The following is a 22,343-nucleotide window of genomic DNA, read 5'->3' as shown; positions in this document are numbered from 1 at the left end:
ATAGCGTGGGAAAACCTGCCTCAGACTTGGCCTGAGGAGCAGAAAGACTGTTCGTTTTTTTTTTTTAAACCCTGGGTTCTCTCTTCTCAAGAGAAATTTATTTATAGGAGGAATGACGTTTCCTGCTGCATTCTTAACGTACTTGCAGCTTGGGATAAGAACATGGGAGTTTTGTCTTCTGCCATCTGTTTTCTATGGCAATAAATATCCATTTACAGATTTATCTCTGCCTGGTGTGTTTTTAAGTCGTGATATGAATGAGTGTTCATGGATATCCATTCAGAGAGGAAGTGTCCTAGGTAAAAACACCAGTCCCAGCTCTGCGCCGGTGTAGATTTACACTTGTGTAATGGACAGTGGGGTTCTGGCTTAGGGCGCTGGCTACATCTTTAATCTTAGCTTATATTCTTCAGAGGCACAAGAAATAAAAAAGCAATCTAGACTAAAATCCTGCTGAGCTGCAAGCATGCACTGACACAACTGGGCACAGGGCCTTTAATTTACCGCAGCTGAGAGCTGGGACCTAAACCTGGGGTGCAAACTGCAAGAGCTAATTTAAAATGGCTTTTCCAGCCATATCTCTCCCAGCTTGATTTGTTTCTTGCAGCACTTCATTTAATCTGGGGATGGCCTTCCTTTTTACACAGCATCTGTAGTACCATCCTTTGAGCCTTGAAGGCAAAAGAGAGGGCAGACTTGTTCTTTTTTAATACAAGAAAGCTGCATATTTTCTCTAGGCTTTCTAACTCAAAAAAACAATGCCTTGGGTTTGTGGTGGGAAACATTCTCATGGCTGGAAAATAGCCAGTGAGGTCTTGAGAGAAGAAGTATATATCTGTTCTTTTTTACCAGTGCCTTACAACGGCAGAAAGAGATCTCTGAATGGTGCTAGGCATTTGTTAGACATTAGCAGGACTCTATTCATCTTCCTCTCACACACATCCGCAGCACATGGATATAATAAAGATAGCTTGCAGGCATAAACTGTCTCACATTAATAATGCAACAAGAGAAACGACTACATATTTAACGTGCATGTTTACTGGTGGGGGAAGGAGAACCAGAGAAGGAAGGTCTGGTGGGGAGGGCTCTGTGTTGAGAAATACTGTGTTAGGGACAGGATTCACGTTACCAGGTTTTGGGGTGTCTGCTTCTGACCAAGGTGTCAATTATATGCTGGCTAAAGGAGAGCTGGCTGGAGTTTAAGGAGTTATTAATTTGGCCAAACTTGGGCATTCGGGGGACCACCTCTGCAACCCTGGCAGAGTATTTTGACCACCTCTGCAATGATCCAAGGCAGCCCGAGGTGCTGGCTAGGATGGTGGTATGTCATTGACATTAGTGTTGACTTAGACGAACTCAACTCATGTCTCAGTCCTGACACTGGCTGCCGGTGTGCCCCGAGGCACAAAACTTAATTCTGCTTCAGCTGATATGTTTGGTGACCTCTGTGAGATACCTACTAATATTTAGCACTGCCCTTTGTTATTTGGACTTGTAAAAGCCTTTGCAAAGCCATCTCTTCTGCTGGATGGATGCCACGCATTGTAAAGATCTCTCACATCTCAAGCTTTACATGTGCAACTTTCTCACTCGGGCCCTTATTTTGGGTTCTCTCACTTCCAGAGCGCGGTTTTGTGAACTCTGAGCTTAGAAACGCAGCCTCTGCGTGTCTTCAGAAACCCAAGTGCAAGGGATCCACCTCTAGCTGGTGGGAGGCTCAGGAGAGAGAGACTGTGATGCCTTGCTTCAACCAGGCTGACCTTGATCTCATGGGCCAGGTGCCTGATGGGGCAGCTCTGTGGCAAGGTGGAGAGAATAATGGTAAGGGCGGAGATTTAGGGCAAAAAAGAGCCAGTTGCAAAAAACTACCTACCGAATTCTCTGGCAACCCTTCTAGCAAAGCTCCAGCATTTGCTGGACAAGAAGCCTAAACCACCCCAACCTTAGGTCAAGGAGTGGGAAGGAGAGAAATAAACTTTGGATGTCAGTGAAAACAAAACAACACAAACTTCTCTGACAGCAGCCGGTCACTTGGGCTGTGCATGGAGCTGTTAAGTGTGTACACACTGCTAAGTCACCTGCAGCGCTGGTCATCCTTATGCATCCATTCTTGCCTTTTATACAAATATTGACCTTCTCCAACATCTCCTCCTGCAGGTATTTCCATGGTCTCCCTTACCCCCCACCATGGAGTTACCTCCTGGAAACACCCTGTGAGATTACTGCTGATTTTTGCATCTCTCCATCAGGAGAAATAAGGCACAAAGCAAAGCCAGAGGACTCTGGCAGCTGTTGCTCAGGTAGGTCAATAGGAGCAGTGTGGTTCCAAAGGCGATGTGTGTGTGCATGGAGGAGAGTGGTCTCCCGTTTTCCACACTGTTCTATGACTTGTCTCCTGGGTCATCAGTCTCAGGTATGGTCTGTGTGGAAGCATGAGCCCCTTCCAGACAGGGAGGGACCTGCCATGGCCAGCAGCAGTGGAGGTTGCTGGCCCTGCAGCAAAAAATCATTTGCCACCTTGCGGGAAGCTGCCTTTGAAAGAGACACCAGCTTCTTCACCTCCCCACGCTTGCAGGAGCAGCTGCAAAGCCTCCAGATGCCAACCTGCCTCCTGTGATCTGGGTCAGCAACAGCAGTGCCTCTCCGGAGGGGGGAACCCTGGCCAATGTTACAGCAGAGCTGGGCACTGTATGTGGGATGCAAATAAAACCTGCCCCCAGGGCTGCAGGCAGGGCTGCCTGCTCTGGGCCCCCCCCCAGAACCAGCGTCTTGAACCGCAAAGCCCAGATTTACCAGGAGGGACACTTCTGAATGCACTCCAAAGCAACAAACAACAATCAAACAATAGCAGACCAAAGACGTGTGAATAATTGATTATCTTTGGTGTGCTTGATGGACTGGAAAGGCAAAGAAAATATGTTTCAGGTTGACACAAAGTTATTCTGCTTTCCTTTCTGCCAAATGGAGAAGGAAGAAAAACAGACAAAAACCAAAAGTTTTTGTGTTTAACTGAAACAGTTTTTGACCTGCATTTAATTTTTGAGATTTTTTTTTCACATCCCTTAAAAAGATGAAGGCATCCATCCAAACAAAATTACACTATTTGAAAGAAAAATTGGGAAAAAAATTGGCTTGAAATTTCCAGAGCCAGATTTTTTTTCTGAGTGACACACGCAACAGACTCGAAGTGAACTCACAGGTGGCTTCAACTGCCACAAAACTGCTTTTTAGCGAAACAGATGCCTTGAGCAAAGTTTTCCCTGTCCTGCGCTGAGCAACTCTGAGCTGCTCTGGGCTTGTGGGGCTTCCACACGTGCCACTAGCCTTGGGCCAGTGGGTGCAGCACCCCTCGCCCACCCCTGGGGCACCCTGCCCAAACCCCCTACGGCTGGGACCGTGCAGACCGTGCCCGTTCCCTCGAGCTGAGCATCGTTTCGGGAGATATCAGCAGTGACAAGCAGAGGGGGTGTGGAAGGTGTCCCTGTCCCCCGGGGGGTCCATGCCACCCCTGCCAGCTCTGGCAGTGCCGGGCAAAGGCAGCCCGAACGGGTCGGCGTGTGCTCCTCAGTCGCGCATCCCTCGCTGAGCTGAGACCCGCGTCCCAGCCACCGCCTCTTTGCCAGCCTGTCAACCCTTCAACGAAACGGGACCCCCTGGTCTCCTGGGCGCTGCTGCTAAGGCGACACGCTTTCGGGAAACTAATGACATAATTACGGCTTTCCCGGGAGCCGCTGCTACGCCTGCTACAGCAAGAGAGCAACAGCGTCGCCTCGGCTAGCCAGGGGCCGCCAGCCCCGCCGTGTCACGCTGGCTGGCACCGACCAGAGCAACGCTGTGCAACCACCGCTCGCTGTGCGTCTCTGCTGGGATAGACACTCGTGGGCATCTGCATCTACGTTCACTTACACAGAGCCCTTCAACATCAGCCTGCTATTTGTTATTTGACGCTATTATCATTTACTCCCTACTGCTACAGGTCGGTGCTGTCATATCCATCACACTGCCTCAACGAGTATTGATAATTAGAAATGATCCTTTTCAGCAATTATTACCTCCAACTATTATCACAAAGCCTTTAACTAGTTTTAGTTGCTGCATGGTATCTTATTGTTCCTGCTGGCACCAATTAGTACCCTGAATTATCACACAGCCTCTGACTACTACTAATTCCCAATTGTCACCACACAGGTCCCACCAATAGTAATTGCTACACACCATGGCATACACCACACTGTGACATAACCCCTATTAGCTCTGACTACTAACGGGGCAGACAACTGCTACCAAATGATACCCTCCTCATCTTCTGGGCATGCATTCAGGACAAAGAAATCATGGCTTACCCTTTCCACACTGCGTCTCCTCAGTGATCCATATGGTATTTTGAATAAAAGTCTTCGGGTCCTACCCGGAGTCACAGCTGTCTGTACTACCATAGTGCAGAGCTAACTCGTGTGTGTGTGTGTGTGTGTGTGTGAGAGAGAGAGAGTTCACAGCACACAGAAGCTTCCTTTGAAATAACTTACAGTCTCATCTAGATTTCCCAACTATCAAATAGCTGAGTGGGTTTTCACATCAGACCGTATGAGTCAAGATGTGGCTTGTTTGAAAGAAGGAGGGAGTAAAAGGGAATAAAAAAAAAAAAAAAAAGGAAAACCCAAGCCTTGTAACCTTAACAACATGTTTCAAGCGCCGTATCTTTAGCTTCCTTCTGTTTCTTGGTGTAGTTCGCTCAGCGGGATTGCTGTGCTACAGAGATGGAAGAATTAAGCTTCTGGGGAGAATGTTCCAAACATGTCAAGCTCGCTTCTTGTTGCTACAGACAGTAATCAGGTCAGTTGTCTAATCAAAGCTCTATCAGAGTTATTATACATTTTGCCATGTGACTGCAGACCCCTCTGGTTTGCTGTACAGTAAATCACATGTTCACCTTAAAAAGAATATCTGGTGTATCACCATCTGGTGCAGAGATTAATGTTAAATCCTGCGTTCAGATATTCCTCCCTCCTAGATGTTGGGAAGCACAGACCCAGAGCGCAGGGCTCGAACAGATCCTCTGGGCTGCTCAGCTAAACACAGGCACTCAGGCTACGCAGAGTGTAGGCTACGTGGTGTGTATGGCGTAGCGCAGTACGTGCACAAGTACAAAGAACAGACATTACCACTCACAATCACATCTATACACATATGTGTCAGTGAAAACCTGTTTGGTGATGCCTACAGCTTCCACGTGTACTTATAAAAATTGTTATATTAGAGCCGTCTATAACTGTGAAGTGTCGCTTTCAGAAAGTCAGTCTCAATGTCTAGTTTTTTTTCTCTTTATAAAACCGCATTACAAACTACTAGACAACGCTATTTCCTTTCTCGGGAAGAAAAGCTTGAAACTATATTTACACTTTAAATTGTACACAACTGTTTTGGAAATGAGAAGGATTCTTTCCCTTTCCACAGATTTACTGCAACACCAGGAGCTGTCCCAAAGCAGCCAGATTGGATTATGTGTTTTTTTAGAAATGTGTTTTAGACGTTGTGCTCATTTCCATGCTCAGCTACAGGTACCAGTCCAGATGCAGTTTAGAGTTAATGTGTGAAAAGTGGGAGCTTCTTGACCCACAAACTACACAGAGGTATTCTGAATTTGCTTAGTAAAATGGAAAAGATTTGGCCCACGCTCTTTTCCTTGGAGCAGTCTACCTGGGAGAGCAAAATCTGCTGAGCTGCGGAGCCAAACCCTTCCTCCATGTATTGTTCTTATTTTAATGCAAAACTAAAAATACTTTGTTTTGATCAAAGTCCAAAAGCCAGGATGAAGGTGTTAGGGACATAATATTAAGGCAACTCTTTGAAATCAAGAAGAGAAACTCTGTATCTGCTCAGCATATGCACATGCATTAAAACAAGTCAAAGAAAAAATCCAGCAGCTTGATGTGGGAAACTCTAAATATTAAAACAATTGGCCTTTGTTCATAATTAGTTCCATATGTCTTTTGCCAAAGAGACTGAGAGAGACAGGAAAAAATGGAAATATCTTAAGCATGACTGACTTCTATAGGTTCTTTATGTGGAATAGGTGCAGAGTTAGGGTCTTTGCTTCTTACAGGTTTTTTTGTGATTGCTAAAGCCCCCCTGCTATCTCACAGGATGCCTACCTGTTTTTTTAAGCACAAGATGGCTGACAGTTCCCAGCTGCCCACAGGGAACCCTTGCCTGCATCAGCAGAGTCGCTGGGGATCTACCAGTGGAGAAAGCCAGCAAAGGCGACTGCGATCTGCTTTACTGGGAGCTTTAAAAACTGAGTCACGTCTGAGTCAGGACCTTGGAGGGGAGTACCTCATACGAAAGCAGAGTAGAGAAGATCTCCCTGCTCACCGGATCTGAAGCCCTGGGTTGGGGGGCTTCTACTCACACCAGTCCACTCCCCAGAAGTTCTCATATTCCTGCAAGCAAGGTCCCCCTCAGGTCCAACTCACAGAAAGACCAGCCTTGTAGGTAGAACTTTATCCACTAGAGGGGACAAAGAGCCATAACACACATCTCCACCAGTGTCTACAAGCAGTCAAGCTCCAGGACCAGAGGCAGACAGGCTGGTGGTACCAGCATGAAGCACCACTCATTTTCTCCATAGGGGATAGAGAAGCGTTCGTTCAGCCGTTTCCATGAACCACAAGTTCTTTGAGTAGATTTTTAGGTCTTGCAAATGAAATGCAAATCTGCATATTGCTTAAGGCAGCTGAATAATAATACAAATATTCTTCTTTGCAGGAAACCTCTTGAATATGTGAAAAGTAGAAGAAATCCCTCCATTTGCATGTTACTGAAACCAGTTCCAGGAAGATCCCTGCATATCCCTATGGGGATATGAACCTGGAGACAGGAAACCAGAACCATCATGACTGTGTAAACCATCCAGAAGGATGAGCTGTTGCCTTTTACTTTCAGGGTTTTTCAAGGTACGTTGGTAGGCAAGTGTACAGGGCAGTCTAATGGAATTAGTCTGATAGATTGCCTATAGGGTAGGTAACGTAAAACACGCTCTCGTGATGGTCTTCCTGGTTTTTCCCAGAGAGGGAGTTCAGGTGTTCGTGGCAGACGTAAGCATATCCAACTGCACTTCAGCCCATCAAATTCTGAATTTCCCTCTGGAGACCCCCCTTTTTCACGTAGTTGACTGCAGAGGCGGATTAAGATGACGGTACTTGTCACTGATGCTTCATTCAACTGCATTGCCTGAAGAGACAATCTCCAGTCTGAACAGCACAGTGGGAAAAAAAGGCAAACTGTGGTAAGGGAACGTCCTGGCCTTGCCGTCACAGACCCTCAAAAGAGACACGCTGTATTTACTAACTGCTGAAAGACGAAACTCTTTAAAGCAGTGGCTGCTTTTCAGTACTAATTGCAGGCTGCCAGGAAGAGTGGTTTGTGGTAACAATGCATCAGAGGAAAGTACATTCCAAGAGATTGCTATTTAGACCACATTTTTTTTTTTTTGTCTTTAATGAAAAAGAGAGAGAAATCATTTACTGCTCAAAGCATGCCTTATATTTGCAACGAAGGAGTCAAGTTTCAAGTCAGTGTATGCCCAGCCGAGCTCAGTGAATGGAAACCAGGGACAGCAGTGGCACAGACTGAAATACAGTATGTGGTATCTATCAGATCCATCAATAGGACACCGTTTTGTGTCAGAACTGAAAACTCACTCAGTACAGGAAAACCCACTGAAGTTCTGTACTTCATGAAGACACAGGTATGGCAACAGAATAAGAGGAGAACAAGGACAACCTGCAGCTCCTGACAATATTTTCCATCCTGGATGATACCTATGGTCTGTATCAATAGCAAAGCCAAATTCTTCCCTGCAGTCCTGATAGGGAAACTACTTGTATTCGAGCTCCTTAGCAGCTCCTATTGATCTTGGTGGACCTTCTTACTTCCCACTGTAAGAAATCCTCCCTAGCTGATTTATCTGGGCATGGCAGAGCGATAAGAAGACAAGGAGAACAGGGTGATGTTTTGGCGTTGCAGTGCCTACAGGGACTGAGCTTATGTTTTATTGCACACAGAATCAGACTGTAAAGGAAATTGCGTCGCTGGGAGAGACAGATAAGCACAAGTTGTCATTGCAAATCCAGTTGGCCTAAAGTTGTTAAAAAAAACCCCAGTTTTCCAGTCTTACATGGTGTTTTATACAGAAGCGCTATGATTACTCTAGCCTGGGGAGAGATGTGGGAAAACACGTTGGGTGGAGCTCCATTCAATTACGAACCATTTCCATCAGAGCTGGCAATAACCCAGCAGCTTGATAGGATGAAAAAGGCTGTTTGCAGCCCCCAGCCGTGAAAGCCCACGGGCTGCTCCTGTGTGTGGCAAAGCTGTGTCACACCTGGGGGCTGCACAGACTGTCACACATCCCTGTTTCCTCTGGGCAAGCAGTGTATGCGAGTGCCTTTGCCGGGTGCAGCAATCCAGGCTAAATAAGAAGGTCAGCCCCCCCACTTGAACAGAGATTCTTACTTTGTTTCACTCTGTTTTGGTGCTCTGGGTTATGCAGTGTCAGCACGGTGTTGGACTGGGTGTGCAGCATGTCCATCGCTTGTACCGACAGAGACAACTGCGAATTTAAGCTCCTGTGACAGCCTTGCATTATACTACAGCAAGGTTGTTCTTAGACTTCTTGGTAGGTCTGACTAGCATGAGCCTAAACAGAAACCCAGAACCAAACACTTCTGGACTCAGAGAAGTTCATATCTAATGTTAGATGTTCCCAAATTTCCTCATTTGTTGGTATTCCAGGAGAAATACCCACTTGGCTGCTCATCTGTTACCTTTTGTACCTCAGCCTTGGGTGTCGTGGGAATGGCTGGCAGAGCAGAGTGCGAAACCCAGGACGTCACCAGCTGAGCCTGCACCTAGCCACTTAGACTCACCAGCTTGCTGGCATGCCCACCAAGCCAGCAAGTTCTTGGTGAACTCTCCAGTAGACAGAAGATAAGGTCACACTGCTCTAAAGCCCTGAGTAGAGGGCCAGTGTAGTGCTGGAAAGAGCAGTGGTCCTGTTCATTCACGGATGAGAAAGGAAGCTGTGGAGGCCTGTATAGCCCCAGTGCAAGAGCCATGCACATGGTATGTCCATGGCACCCCAGAAGCAGTCACTTCTGGTAACTCATTGATTATATGCCTTTGAGAAAATGGGTTTGGCTGACACGTTGGAGGCCCTGCCAACATGCTGAAGTGCCAGGAAGCAAAATGTGTCACCTCCAAACAAAGCGCTTTGTTCAGACCTCCTTCTGATCTTGAAAGAAGATGTGGGCAGCACAGCCTCTAGTGAAAGTCCTGTCACAGATGTGGACACCCCGGAAAACGTCTTCAGGGAATGTCTTCAGGAAAGAAGACAGAGCAACCTGCACCTTCCCCTATTGCCACCAAGCAGACTCTTCAGGAGCAGCCTTTGACCCACCTCCAGTTCTCCTCCCCATCCACTATCCCGTGTATGGTCCTTGCTGGGGAAAGTGGTCCCAGCCTCCATCCGTCCAGGCAGATGGGCTCCTGGAAAACCCTGGCCAGAAGAACAGCAGCACATAGCAAGCGGTGCCTTTGCAAGATGGAAGGACATTTCCCTGGTGTTTTTGTATGCCGGTAGGTCGGATCTTTTCCCACATAACTCACAGAGACAGCAATTAATTAGGGAGGGAACTTGCCTGACCCCATTGCCCTGGAGACACGCCCCTGTAAACATCACAAAGGGGTTGCAGAGGCCACCTTTGACTTCCAGGGCTTGTATAAATAAAAGAGGAGATATTTGGCAACAACACCACATTCCCAGATTGTGGATGTGTAGCAGAGGCTGGATGTGGTGCATACAACAGCAATCATGCTCTCAGCTGGAGTAGGACTGTGCCATATTTCTGTGAGGGATCTGATCTAAAGTCTTTGCAAATCCTGATGACTGAAAGGAACATGAAAATACTTGGTGAATCTCAGTATCAAATCTTAAAATCTGAGCAGGCAGTTCCTATGTGGTGCTTAGCACTCCTGATTTGCTTCAGTTCCTGAAGAAATAGAGGTTTGCCCAGCATGGCATGGAAGGTACTCAGCCTTGAGCTAGATTTAAGGCTTAAACAGGGTATGTGACATATGGACTATGTCAAACACTGTGAAGATGAATGCTTCTTTGTTCTGTGTAATTTTCCCCCTTTTAAAACTTCATCCTTTTTACACCGCTTTGATTAATCTTAATATATTGTAGGAAGGCATATGTGACTCTGTGAGGGAAAGAGCGAGAGTTATGTTGCCCCAAGAGAAAGCCACATGGATAGCAGAGAGGCTGACATGTCCCTAAAGAAAGGAGGGAAACAGAAGACTCATGAGAGACATTAGGAGGGTTTTTTAAAGCCTTACCAGATCAGGTAAATGGCCCTTTAGGCAAATTTTGTTTTGTAGCTGGGGTCCCACAGGCACGGAATAATGATGGTTTTTCTCCGAGCAAGGAGAAAACTAGGTTTGCACAAAAATGAAAAAGAAACTGCTAACACTGGCAAAATAAAACCCCAGTTTGTTTGTGTTCTGAGCTTTGTAGATTTATATGGACAGATGAAGAAATGTGAAAAGTTTTTCTGACTCCCTGGATCTTCATCCTTGGAGTCTTTCCCTGTAATTCCTACCAGTTTATATTTTATTGCTTCAGCTCTCCTGTATCTGTCAAGCTGTAACAACACCCTGCGTCTGTTGTAGGAGACATCTGGAGTGGCATTTACCTCTCCTAACTTCGGTTGCTTTTGTCTGAGCTTGTCATCTGGACTCCTGCATCAGTGAAAAGAAATGGGCACTTGCAAGGTTTGAGACACCAGACCTGCTTCAGTTGCCTACTTCAGTGAGGGGTGAATGATACCTAAAAGTGTCAATGTCTCCCCACTGACTACAAAATAAGCTTGATAACTGGCAACTCTTGGTCTGCCTCTCCAGCTACTGGAAGTGCTGCTCTGTCCCTTGGTAGCTGTATTTACTTACAGCACCTTTGCTAACATCTCTGTTGGCATTAGCACTCCAAGGTCTTCATTCTCACTGTCTGCTTTTTGTGTGTTGTTCAGCATGGGTGAGGAAGCCTAGACTGCCCTACAAAGCTCTTCTGTTCCACAAAGGCTCTCTGAGGGTCAACAGCATGACCTGACTCTCATGGGGGTGAGGTTAGAAGCTATCTGCAGTTGACAGTACTGTGCACAGGGCTGCAGAACAGCACCATGGCTTTCCTTCTGCTCCAGGACTCTTCATGGCAGCTGTGCCTAGTAACTCAGGTCCCTGGGCTGGGTTCATAAAATGACTCAACAAATTCATGAAAGAACATCTTCTGTGGGCTGCTAAATTTGAAGGCTCCACTTCTGGGTCAAGAAACCCCTGAGTGCAAATAACTAGTGGCTGGAAGATGACTGTGGGGGCTGTGGCTATGTATTTGCCTTGTTCTTACATTTTGTCTCTAGGCACCCAATATTGGTTGCTGCCTGAGACACGACACTTCACTACATCATTCATTGGAAAGACCTGGTATGATAATTTTTATGTTCTTATTTTCAGAAATGTCTAAACAAAACCTGACGAACAGCTGCCTAATTGGATCTCTTTAATGGCACAGTCATGCTGAGCAACCTCAGCTTTTAGTGCAGGTCAAGGGGCCTGATTCTGCTCCTACCTACCACACTGGCAAGACTCAGGCTGACTCCAGCAGTGGAAGATGAAGCTTTAAATCTCCTGCAAACCGGATGCTGAGGATAAACTGGAGGATGCTGCTGTTGCCAGAGAGAAACACATTAGGAGCTGCTTCAAAGAACTGACTTCTCTGATAAATAAACACATGGAAATACCCATTATATTGCAGAGGGTGAGGTTAGCACCCACGCTATTGCATTATGCATGATTTGTGACTGCTCCAAGTATGAACTTGCTGCTTGCTCTTCGATTAGCAAGTCCTGGCAGCCTGGCAAAGCCACACAATTTATTGCCGCTATAGAGGTTAATGGATCACTTTACACGTTGATAATGTCTTATTATTGCAGTGGTTATTAAGAAAAATGTAACACAGACAGAAGGAGTCGATAATAACTGCAAGAATGTTTGTTTGATTACAGCAGGGATGGAGACTGCTGTGTGTGGGACTCACTGTGCAAATGGTGGTTGAAGCAAATTCATCACAACCATCTTTCTGCACCTCTTCTTTCTCCAGATTGTCCACAGAACCACCTATAAAAATGACTACTGCTTACCAGTGTGGATGGCATGAGAAAATAGGAAGTTTAAGGATGTAATTGCCTGAAGAACAGACAAATATAACACCTATCTATGCCAGAGCGTGCTAGGACTACACCCAAAGGCATACTCCATCCTTGGCATCAGAGCTCTGTGTCCCAGGCATTGATGGTTGGATTATTCTGTGATTGTGGTGGAGTGTTATACTCTAGATGGAACAAATCACCAAACTGTGATTCTGGAAGTTGGATTTCTACTGCTTTTTAAACGGTAAGGTGAGGAGCATGCTGGTCAAATGGCTTCATGTCCCACTGTCTCAGTTTCCCTATCTGTAGAATGATGAGGAGAAGAGCTGGCACTTATCGCTGCTGCTTTTGTTGCTACTACTCTATTATTAACGAATGGCGAGGTGGCTTAAATACTCCTCTCTTGGCAACTTTGTTTTAAGAGCTGGAATACGTGGGCATTGGTAGCCATCACTCAAGACCCTTACCAGGATGTGGTGGCCTTGTCCACATCATGGTGCCAACCCCATTGCCAAAGCTTTCCAGGGACCCCTGCCTCCTTTGGCACCTCTGGCCAAGGGACCTCATTTTGGACTCTTTAGTGTTAGAGTTTGATTCCTTTTCCTTCAAATATCCAGCTTTAGGACTGGCTGGATACAAGAGTTTGACTCAGACCTTAATTCCTGTTCATCGCTAGCTGGAAGAATGATGAGTTAGAATACTTGCAGCATCCCAGGTAATTTCCTCTGACTTCCTCTGACTAAGTTGTGGTATTAGAAGCAGAGATTTTGTTTTCTGTCCTTGCTATTTTGATGTTAACTTTGCTGGGAGTTGACAATGTGGGGAGGGAAAAGAGCAGCTGTTTCTCAGGCTGGAGCACAGCAAATCCTGACTGCAACGTCCACCCAGGGCAAAACAACCACAGCCCCTCTCCATGCCAGGAAGCCCTCCTGAATGTCACTTTCATCAGAGAGTGTCCTACATATATATATACACAGATATTTTTATATATATCTATACATAAAAGAGATATTTTATATATATATATACACATATATGCATATGCTTACATATATATGTATCTTTGGAATGTGGTGGGAGGAAAGCTGAGGAGCCAGCCGTGGAAATAGATGTCTGCAGGAATGTAGATGGAGCTACAGAGTGTACTTTGGATTTGGCAGGCTTGGTTGTGTTTGGATGGTGTCTAAGACCCCGTGAACCATTGGAGATAAACTGCCTATCATTTCCCAGGTCGTATCTAGAGTGGGCCAGCGATACTGTGTTCATGGTCTAAGGACTTTATCTAGGGCTCTCTTTCTTTACTGAGATATCCTCTACAGCTCCATCATGCGTGCCTGCAGAAATCAGTCTCCTTTTTGAGGCCAGCTGATGTTCACTACTTTGGGCTCACTTTTCCACCAGAATTATTATCCCTTTGCTCGAGAGTCTTTTTCTTCCAGGTCTGAAGCCACATCCATAATGCAAGGAAAAGAGTGCCCCTCAGCAGGGCAGGCTCCACAGCCCAGCTCACTCCTGAACCCTCCTGGACATCCCATGCAAAGCATCCCGGGGCATGCTGGACACGAGGTATCACAGCAGCTCATTCTAGATATGCCTAAGGCAATGCTTGGAAGTCAGCAAGGCTGGTCCGGAGGTGTACCTGAGAGGTCTCCTTTTGCAGACTGCACAAGAATAATTAGCATGTCCAGAGGCAAGGAGGGTTTGGCTCAGTGATGCCTTTTGCAAGCAGTGAAACAAGGATTCAGAGCCTGTGTTCCTTACCCAGACCCCCTTTTTCCCTCAGCATTCCTGAGGGTCCTGCTGAGCTTGTCCCTGCACTGCCTCCCTACTTTGGCCCCTGCCTCCCAGTCTGGGTTTCTCCAGGCAGCCAAGTCCCAGCTCATCAAGCAGCTCCGTGGCGGCCCGCCGGTGCTGACAGCTAATTATGAAATGTCATGTTAGAGGCTTCCCTTTTATCTCGGCTTGTAGAGACCAGCAAAGCTCTCCAATGCACTTTGGTAACAGGAGAAAGGAAGTGTCAGTGCAGAAACAGCTGCTTTTCTGATAGTTGGATGACAATGTGGTGAGTATATCATGTCCTTGAAGGAAGTGGCAGCTCATACCATGTGGATGCAAATCTCTAGTCTCCTCAAAAAAAAAAAAAAAAAAAAGAAAAAAAAATTTAAAAAGAATTCACATGTAATATTACCTTTCCAGAGGAAGCGTTAAACAGATCTGCTGCCAAGGCTTGCCATCCTCCCTGTGAAACTCTGCTGAACTCCCTCCAGGTGAGTTCCTTATAAGACAACTAAGTTAAAACCTTGCCCAGAGTAAAACTGGCCTAATCCTACAGTCTTTATTCAGTCTGTATTCCTGCAGAAGCCAAATTACATGAAGGTGGGTTAGTCTGAGCTGAGTAACTGATGGTTACTTCTCATTTGATGTCTACTATAACCTTTCTCTCTACACTGTTTTAAAATGGGCTCACTAGCTTGATATGAACTGTTAAAGTGGGCTTTGTCAGGGTCCACAGGTCTGGGAATGGGTTACTGCCCCTGTGGTCCAACGAGCATTAAAACTGGATTTCTTCAAAGGAAAAAAAGACAAGTCAAGGCTCCATAGACCAAAATTTCCCAATTTTTTAAGTAATCGCCTGTTTTGGAGCAGTGGAGGGCACTGGAGAATTGGAAGAGGAGCATTACAATGACAGATGGCTTCACTCTTTCAGCAATAAACCTGACACGGATGAAGATGCATGGCATGGAGCAGACTTCGAGATCATTCCCGGGAGGGTCCTGTTACCTGGCAGTCCATCTGCCTGCAGCCCATTCAGCCCCGTGGGTCTGGCCCTGTACCCCTCATCCAAGCACTAGTCTTGCTGGTAACAGCAAAACACTTGGTAATGGATTAATGACCTCCGACAAAGCTGGCTGCTAGAATGATCTATAACAGCCAGAGCTTTATGTTTTGCCCTTCCTTCATATTGAGTTTTGTGTTTACTTTTCTGTATCCAGTAGTAAAGATTATTTTTAGCATTGCTCAACGGACAGGGGGTTTATGATCAAACATAGCCACAAGGCAAGGTGACGTATGAGTAAAGCCTGAAAACTGTGCATGATCATGTCAGACAAAATGATTCTGCATTCGGAATATTTGGTCTAGATTATGCAAAATTTTTCCTGCCACAATTTCTAGGTAGTTTTTAAAAGAACCCAGGTAGCTGGAAACATGATTGCTTGTCAGTGAAAGCTGATTTCCTTGATTTGCATAGAGGCTAAATTAGATTCACAGTCCTGATAGTCAGTGAGACGTGAAGCCTGGACACACTACCCCCGAGTCTTCCAGCCCCAGGTTCTGCAGAGGGACAAGGGGGGTGAAGCAGTGACACTACTGCAGTGTGCGCCTGCACAATGCTGCACAGACACACCAGCTCTTCCAGAGCCAGCTGGGGCTCCGGCATGGCACAGCGTGGCACCGCGTAGACATGTCCGTGCATCACATTTTTAGCTGTGACTGCAATATCCCAGCTGGGACATTTCACTGGATTTCTGGAATTACACATTTTGGGGACCAGTTCAAAACACAGCCTGAGAAGAGATCCTTTGATCTTATGGACTGAGACCACTTGCAGCTCTGGAGAATTTGGTCCGTATTTTATTTGGCCTATTATCACCTTCATTACAAAAAAAAACCCTGAACACCCCCAAAACCCCTGGGGAAAGACATTCAGATGGAAGCAAAGGATGGACAAAAGAGTAGTCAAAGCCTAGACACAACTCCAAAACAGTGGTCACGACAGGACGTGAAGAGCCAGAAAAGGAATGATTCCCTACGACTGCTCTGATAGGTCTGGGTGGTTCCCAGCAGGGCAGGAGGCTTTTCATGCCCTTCAAACACAACCAGGCATGTGTAGGATTTTTTAGCCTCCATCAACTCAGTCATCCCTGGCTTTCTAGATCTTGGCAGTCTCTGAGATACCGCTTGGAGCTACCCTGCGACAAAATGCCTCTAAGCACTCACTGTTGAATGACACCTGCCCCATGGAGACTCTCAGTATCCCAGGTGTCAGGCAGCCAGCTTGAAGAAGTGATGCTAAGCTACAAATAGACCAAGAGGGATGATGGCACCAAGTTTATCCTACAGCAATTGCAAACAGTCCAAAGAAAGCACCGGCCCCTTCCCACGCAGAGTAACTTTCACAGCGTGCTGTGGTCATGAGATGCGGATGTTGCATCTTTGATTGTCATGGAGATGTAAACCCTTAGGGATTTTCTCTGGGACACATGGTACTCAGAGCTGGGGAAAAGAGTCGAACCAAGAGTGGCAAATAGTCATTAGGTTGATTTGATTCAAATCTTACAGCCTGAAGAGTATTTCAGTATTTCATGCTCTACGCAGAGGCTTTGACAGGGCAGCTGCCAACTTATTTTCCTCTACCCTCCACCTCAGCAAGCTGTGGGAAAGGGACCAGGGCACTCGCCAAAGAGCTGAGAGGAGACGCCTGCCCTGAGAGGCTCGAATCCATTGCACAGCACAGGACAGCTTCGTGACTGGACCACAGGCTAGAAAGCTGGCAGGCTCTCCTGTTTTTCACGTTTGTGATTGATGCCTAAGTTTCCTCATCACTAGTCCTTGAAATTTGAAGTATCTCACTCAAGAGATGCCAGAGTGAAAATTCTGAATGTCTTATTTCTCATAGTCTGAATTCAGAGAGTACAGGTCACCTTGGCATGAGGGGTATTTTTTTTTTTTGAAGATAAATGATCTGGCAATCCCCCCTCATAGTTTTACACTCACCCCCCCCAAAAAACCTTCCAAAACATGGCCATCTCTGACTTGTAGGCAAAAAACATCAAGTTATGTCAGAAAAAGCAGGAATCTGGTTTTGAAATGTTTTGATATTTTAAAGAAACTTTAAAAAAGAGATTATACAGAGAGATTCTTATCTCAGATGTGAGAAGAAAATCATACATTGCTTCACTGACCTTTGATGATTTCAAGGAAGCAATTCCCGACTAACACTGGTTTAAAGTGCTTGACATTTCCATGAGGAATAAACTAGATTTTCTTGAAAACACGACCACTTTTGCTTGTTCCTCCATCTCTTACAAAACTAACCCAAAAATCAAAGTGTTAAAAGACTGTAATCTAAGAGCTGTCAAAATCCTAAAGTCAAGGTCACTTGATGCTAAGCAATACACAATTTAAATGTCCTGTCAATACACTTCTTTTACAGGAATATTCCTCAAACTGTTCTGACCAAATCTCTCCTCCTTTTCACATACTTCATCAAAATTGTAGATGATACATAAAACCAATGCAGAATATATCCTGCCCTGGAGATTCACTGGTACAGTTCTGCATGTAGCAGATGCTTTATCTATACCACAACACACTGGTAGTGCTGGACACAAAGTTCATCAGGAAATGTAAAGGAATTAAGTCAATGCAACACTTGGATACACCATTAAATTTGTGCGCTCCCTTCTAGATTATTAACATCTCACTTTAAATAGGAAATTGTAGCTTACTTACGAACACATCCATTAGTAGATGCTCCAGCGTCACTTCAATATCCTCTAACTTAGCTGCCAAAGTCATTGTGAAGTCAAACGTTAGCTCCAGATGGAGAAGATCCCTCAGGAGTCCCAACCCAAACCGTCTGTGGCCAAAACTAGTCCTCAAATTGTAGCAACTGAGTTTCTCACAGATAAAGAAAATCCAATATATCAAAACTTAACATCTGAGTCCAGATGATGCCTGGACTCCGTGACGGCTGTCAGTCCTGCTTGCGGGACTGAGGATTATTCCATGTGTGTGAGAGGGGAGCAGAAGCTGCAATGTGCTTGCTGCTTTCCTTTCAGAGCTCCCCAGTCAGAAGCATGGAGTTATATCTGGGAAACCACAACAGAGGGAGGGAGAGACGCACACAGAGGGAGAGAGAGGGGAGGAATGGAATAAACTGTCTTTGACTATGACTGATATTTATAGGACTACTTGTTTTTGACTCCAGTCCATTTCTCTGTTAATTTCTGACCTTTCACAAATGGCTCAGCACACTGGAGCGTATTGTAAAATGGGGGCAGCAGGTCCCACAGAAGTTGGCTGTGACCAGTGCTGGGCCAATTCACACAAGCACACCATCAATAGCTCTTTGTCCGAGCATATCAGGCTCTGTGCTGTAGCTAGTGACAGAGGAGAGCACAGACGTGTAAAAAACAAGGAAACAAAAGTTGTTTGCATTCTAATTTTTTCCTAAGAGTATTAATAGACTCCCTTACCCACTCCCCAAGGCATTGGACTACAGTGGTGACTGCTGAGGTTATGTACGAAGGGGAATAACCTCAAATAATCCTACAGGGTTTGACTCTGAGAACACCCTGGCACCCCCTCTGAAATGTCTTCCCACTGCTGAATACCTTCAGCTCTGCAGCATCCCTGTCCAGGATACGAAGCACTTCTCAGGGCTAGACCCTTCCTTTTACTGTATTTACGGAAAATTTAAAGCATGATCCTAAGTGCTTGCTGTTCTTCTGCACATCAGTGCTTAAGTCAATGGAGACAAGGTGCCATTTCTGCTTGCTTAGCGCTTTTTGTCTGTAGCTCTCGCAGCACTCCATGTACTGGTGGACCTGATCCAGCTGAAGCTAAACTCAGTGGGGATCCTTCAAGGATTTTGGTTGATGCTGGCTGGGAACAAAACGGAAAGGAAACTGAGGCACAAAAAGGAGAAATACTGAAAGTCTTGGTACGGCCAGGAGTGGTGCCGAAGTCTCCTGTATGCTAGACAGTGCGAAGTTCACTGAACTGCCTTCCATGATGTCCATATTACTATGCCAAATTCTTTTATTTGTTTAATAGGCGCCCACACAGTTTGAAGTCTCAGAGAAAAATCTTGTATATGATGTATTCCAGGCACTGGGAAAAAACCACAAGGCTGCCCTAACGGATTCAGAAACCGAAAAGCAGTATTATTTATAGAGGTGTGAGATGGATAGAGTTGATGGAGCTTAGAGGGACCTCTAGTCATAAATTCCAACTAAATGTCCTTAGAGTTATGGCTGAAATCACATTTTCAGACATCTAGCATCAGCATCTGAACAGGAGCTGCCTCTGATGGCCGAGTTTTACTAGACAACAACATGATAGACCATTTGGGACATGATATGATGGATAGTTTCAATAGCAAAGAAGGGCAAGTAATTCATTTTCCAGATGGACCAACTCGTATTCACACAAGGCCCTGCAACAGATAATAGGTTAGCTGCTCCAGAAGTAAACCCAGCACGGGAAGCTTGTCTACTGCAGAGAAAGCCTGTTCATCATCCACATGCTGCCCTTTCATTAAAGGTTTGACAAAGTGTCTGTCTTCACCAGTCTGAGTGGAGGGATGTTTTAATGAGCATGGATCAAACCACAAAGAAATATATTTGGAGGGTATTACACTGGAGGTGGTCAAAACTCAGGGAACCATAATGCAGTATGCTGATGCATTGCTCACTGCTGCACGGGGCCACGTGGTCTTCACTGCAGACAGGATTTCACATGCTCTGCTCTCTAGAAAGGATCTGCAGAAGAAGACCTGACTGCTGGTAAGCCTTCACCTCCTCTAGCATGTGTGGAAATCCAGAGATCCCAGGAGGCTATGGTTTCTACACAGCAGGCTGGGTACAAGGACGCACGACTGTCCTTTTGCAGGTCCCTGTCTCTGGTCCACAGCAAGCAGCGCTCAGGCTGTTTAGTACGAGCCAACGGAGGTTCACCACAATTGAATCACGCATTTGTCCGCCTCTAACTCATACTACTGTCCAACCCATCTGACCACAACAAGAAATTTACTGGAACTAACATGTGATCACTTCTCCCCTCCCCACCCCAAGTATTGCACAAAGGCTATGTGTTAAATACTGAAATATGAAGTTAAAGATCTTTTTCTGCGCAGGGCAACCACGTCACTTGTGCCCCTTGACTGCCCCTGTAGCTGCATTGTATTGGCCACAGCGAAAACAACAGGAGACATCTTCCAGGGTCAGAACGCAGTGTCCATGTGACAGACTCTCTGACACCAACACAGGCTCATTTTTGTCTTCACGAAGATGAATTTCAAGATTATTTCAAAAGTGATGGGGACAATAGTATCAGTCACAAGAAAATGGCTTAAAGGAACACATAATAGCTTCCCTGATTCCCGCTCAAGAAACACCTGGCACTAAAACCACTGTGTGCTCCACTGGCGATGGCAAGGAGAATGAATGGGTTTATGGGTTCTCACCCAGGCTCAGCTTTACATGGCCTGGGATTCCATTATCACAACAATGAATAGCAGAGATATGACAATACCAGCTCTTAGACTCTTCCAGTCACAATATTCAGCCTAGCCATTCTCCTACTGATCAATATTAACTGTCTTTAGAGATGGTCAGAAGTTTTGGGGAAAATGCTGTTGATGTAAAAAGCTGCTTTGTTAAAGTAGGTCCCATGGAATTTTTCTAACTCCTAGACTGTGGGGTATTTTGTACCCAAAGCTATCTTTCTTTCTGTGTTTCCTTCAAATTGCATTAAAAATTTCAGATTCAAAGCAAACCACAATGGGAAAATTTCTAAAATATAGAAAATGTGGAGAAGATGAGAAAAAAAGATTGTCTCCTTGTTCTAGTGATAACTGAAGCAGTTGGTGTGGCTGTGGTAAAAAAAAAAAAAGGCCATCAGAGTGTAGAAAGTTGTTTCACTCAACCCCTTGCAAAAAGTGGATAGCAGAAATCAGAGTCACAAAATCAGATCTAAGCAGAAGAACTTCAAATGCATCAAAGCTTAGGGACCTCTGAATCTATTCCATTGGCTCTCTTCTAATTCCCACTTTAATGTTGCTTACCCCAGATGACCTCTTTTATGGAAATAGCCTCTCAAATACCATAAACAAGAAAAAAAATTTCATCGAGTTCTCCAGGGACTGTTCCTAAATCCTCTGTACATGTGCATTATAGGCACACATGAACATAAGATCTCATGTGATAATGAGAAGCTCTAACTTGGTTGATTCTTTAATGCAGTAAGCCCAAAAACTTTCTCTATTAAATGATTATTTCCATCTTTTCTAATTCCTGGGAATCTACTATTTTGGCCTTTGCAAGAATAAGACCTCTTCTATTTAAAGCAGAGCATCCATCTGACAACACACCAGGGTATTTGTGCAGAACAGGATGTTCTTCTACACCCACATTTTCCCCTCGCTTCCTTCCTAGTTTTCTTCTACCATTTGGGAATAAGATATCAGAAGAGAGCTGAAAAGTAGAGATGGCACATTTCAGCAAAATATGCTGTTTTTCAAAAGCTGAAAAGTTATGTGGGGACACCCTGTGTCCCAGAAGTGTTTCATAGACTCAGAGAATCATAGGGTTGGAAGCGACATTTAGAGGTCATCTAGCCCAACCCCCCTGCAGTGAGCCGGGACATCTTTAAGTAGATTGGGTTGCTCAGAGCCCTATCCAACCTGACCTTGAATGAAATGTTTTCCTAGGGGAGTTTCAGGGTTGAAAGTGGTTGTGGATGGCAGGAAAAAGTCACTCTACAAAAAGCTGGATTACAAAGACAGGGGTGTGAAAACAGAGTGCAAAGTTTAGTGAGTAAAGCCAAAAGCTGACAAGCAAGGGTTAAAGAGCAGATCTGAGTCTAATGAGTCCCAGGATGCTACGTTTGGGTCAGCCCAGTTGGCAAAGATGGGAGCTGAGGGGTCTGGGGAGAAGAACTTATTTTTCTATGAGGCAAAAGGCATACCTGCGTCATGAAGCCCACCAGAAAAGGGAGCCAGGGTCACTTCCACTGGTTTATCCAAGGGCCTTAGGATTATGAACAGGTATGAGAAATATGGATGAAAGCCCGTTTGCGGCAGTGCCTTTGCCAGCCCACAAGCGTGGGATGGGATGACAACTCAAGTGTGGCAAGCCAGGCCATGTTCTTACCCAACTAGCAGAGAACTTTTATGAACTTCTCTGTTTTAAATAATCAAAGTGAGAATTTGAAGATGAGTCTTTCTGATCTCCTCCACAGGTTTTTCCATGCTTTCTTCTCTTGACATCAAATAGTAAATCTGCTGCAACA

At 45.4% G+C, this 22,343-nt stretch overlaps 1 protein-coding gene across 6 annotated transcripts in view; it reads right to left on the bottom strand.

Annotated features, from left to right (window-relative positions):
• FRMD4A (FERM domain containing 4A) overlaps window positions 1–22,343 on the bottom strand; it is a 392,745-nt gene that overhangs the window by 212,287 nt on the left and 158,115 nt on the right. Inside the window, exon 1 of one of the 6 annotated variants that reach the window (XM_075429178.1) lies at window positions 17,781–17,846. The exons of the other annotated variants lie outside the window; for them this stretch is intronic. Coding sequence (XP_075285293.1) covers window positions 17,781–17,846 — 66 coding nt within the window. Of the gene's footprint in view, window positions 1–17,780; window positions 17,847–22,343 lie in introns of those variants that run through there. 6 annotated transcript variants of the gene reach the window in all.

Source organism: Opisthocomus hoazin, chromosome 8 (assembly GCF_030867145.1).
Source record: "Opisthocomus hoazin isolate bOpiHoa1 chromosome 8, bOpiHoa1.hap1, whole genome shotgun sequence".
Taxonomy (NCBI): domain Eukaryota; kingdom Metazoa; phylum Chordata; class Aves; order Opisthocomiformes; family Opisthocomidae; genus Opisthocomus; species Opisthocomus hoazin.
The sequence above is the reverse complement of the archived record's forward strand: the minus strand, read 5'-3'. Positions and strand labels throughout refer to the sequence as shown.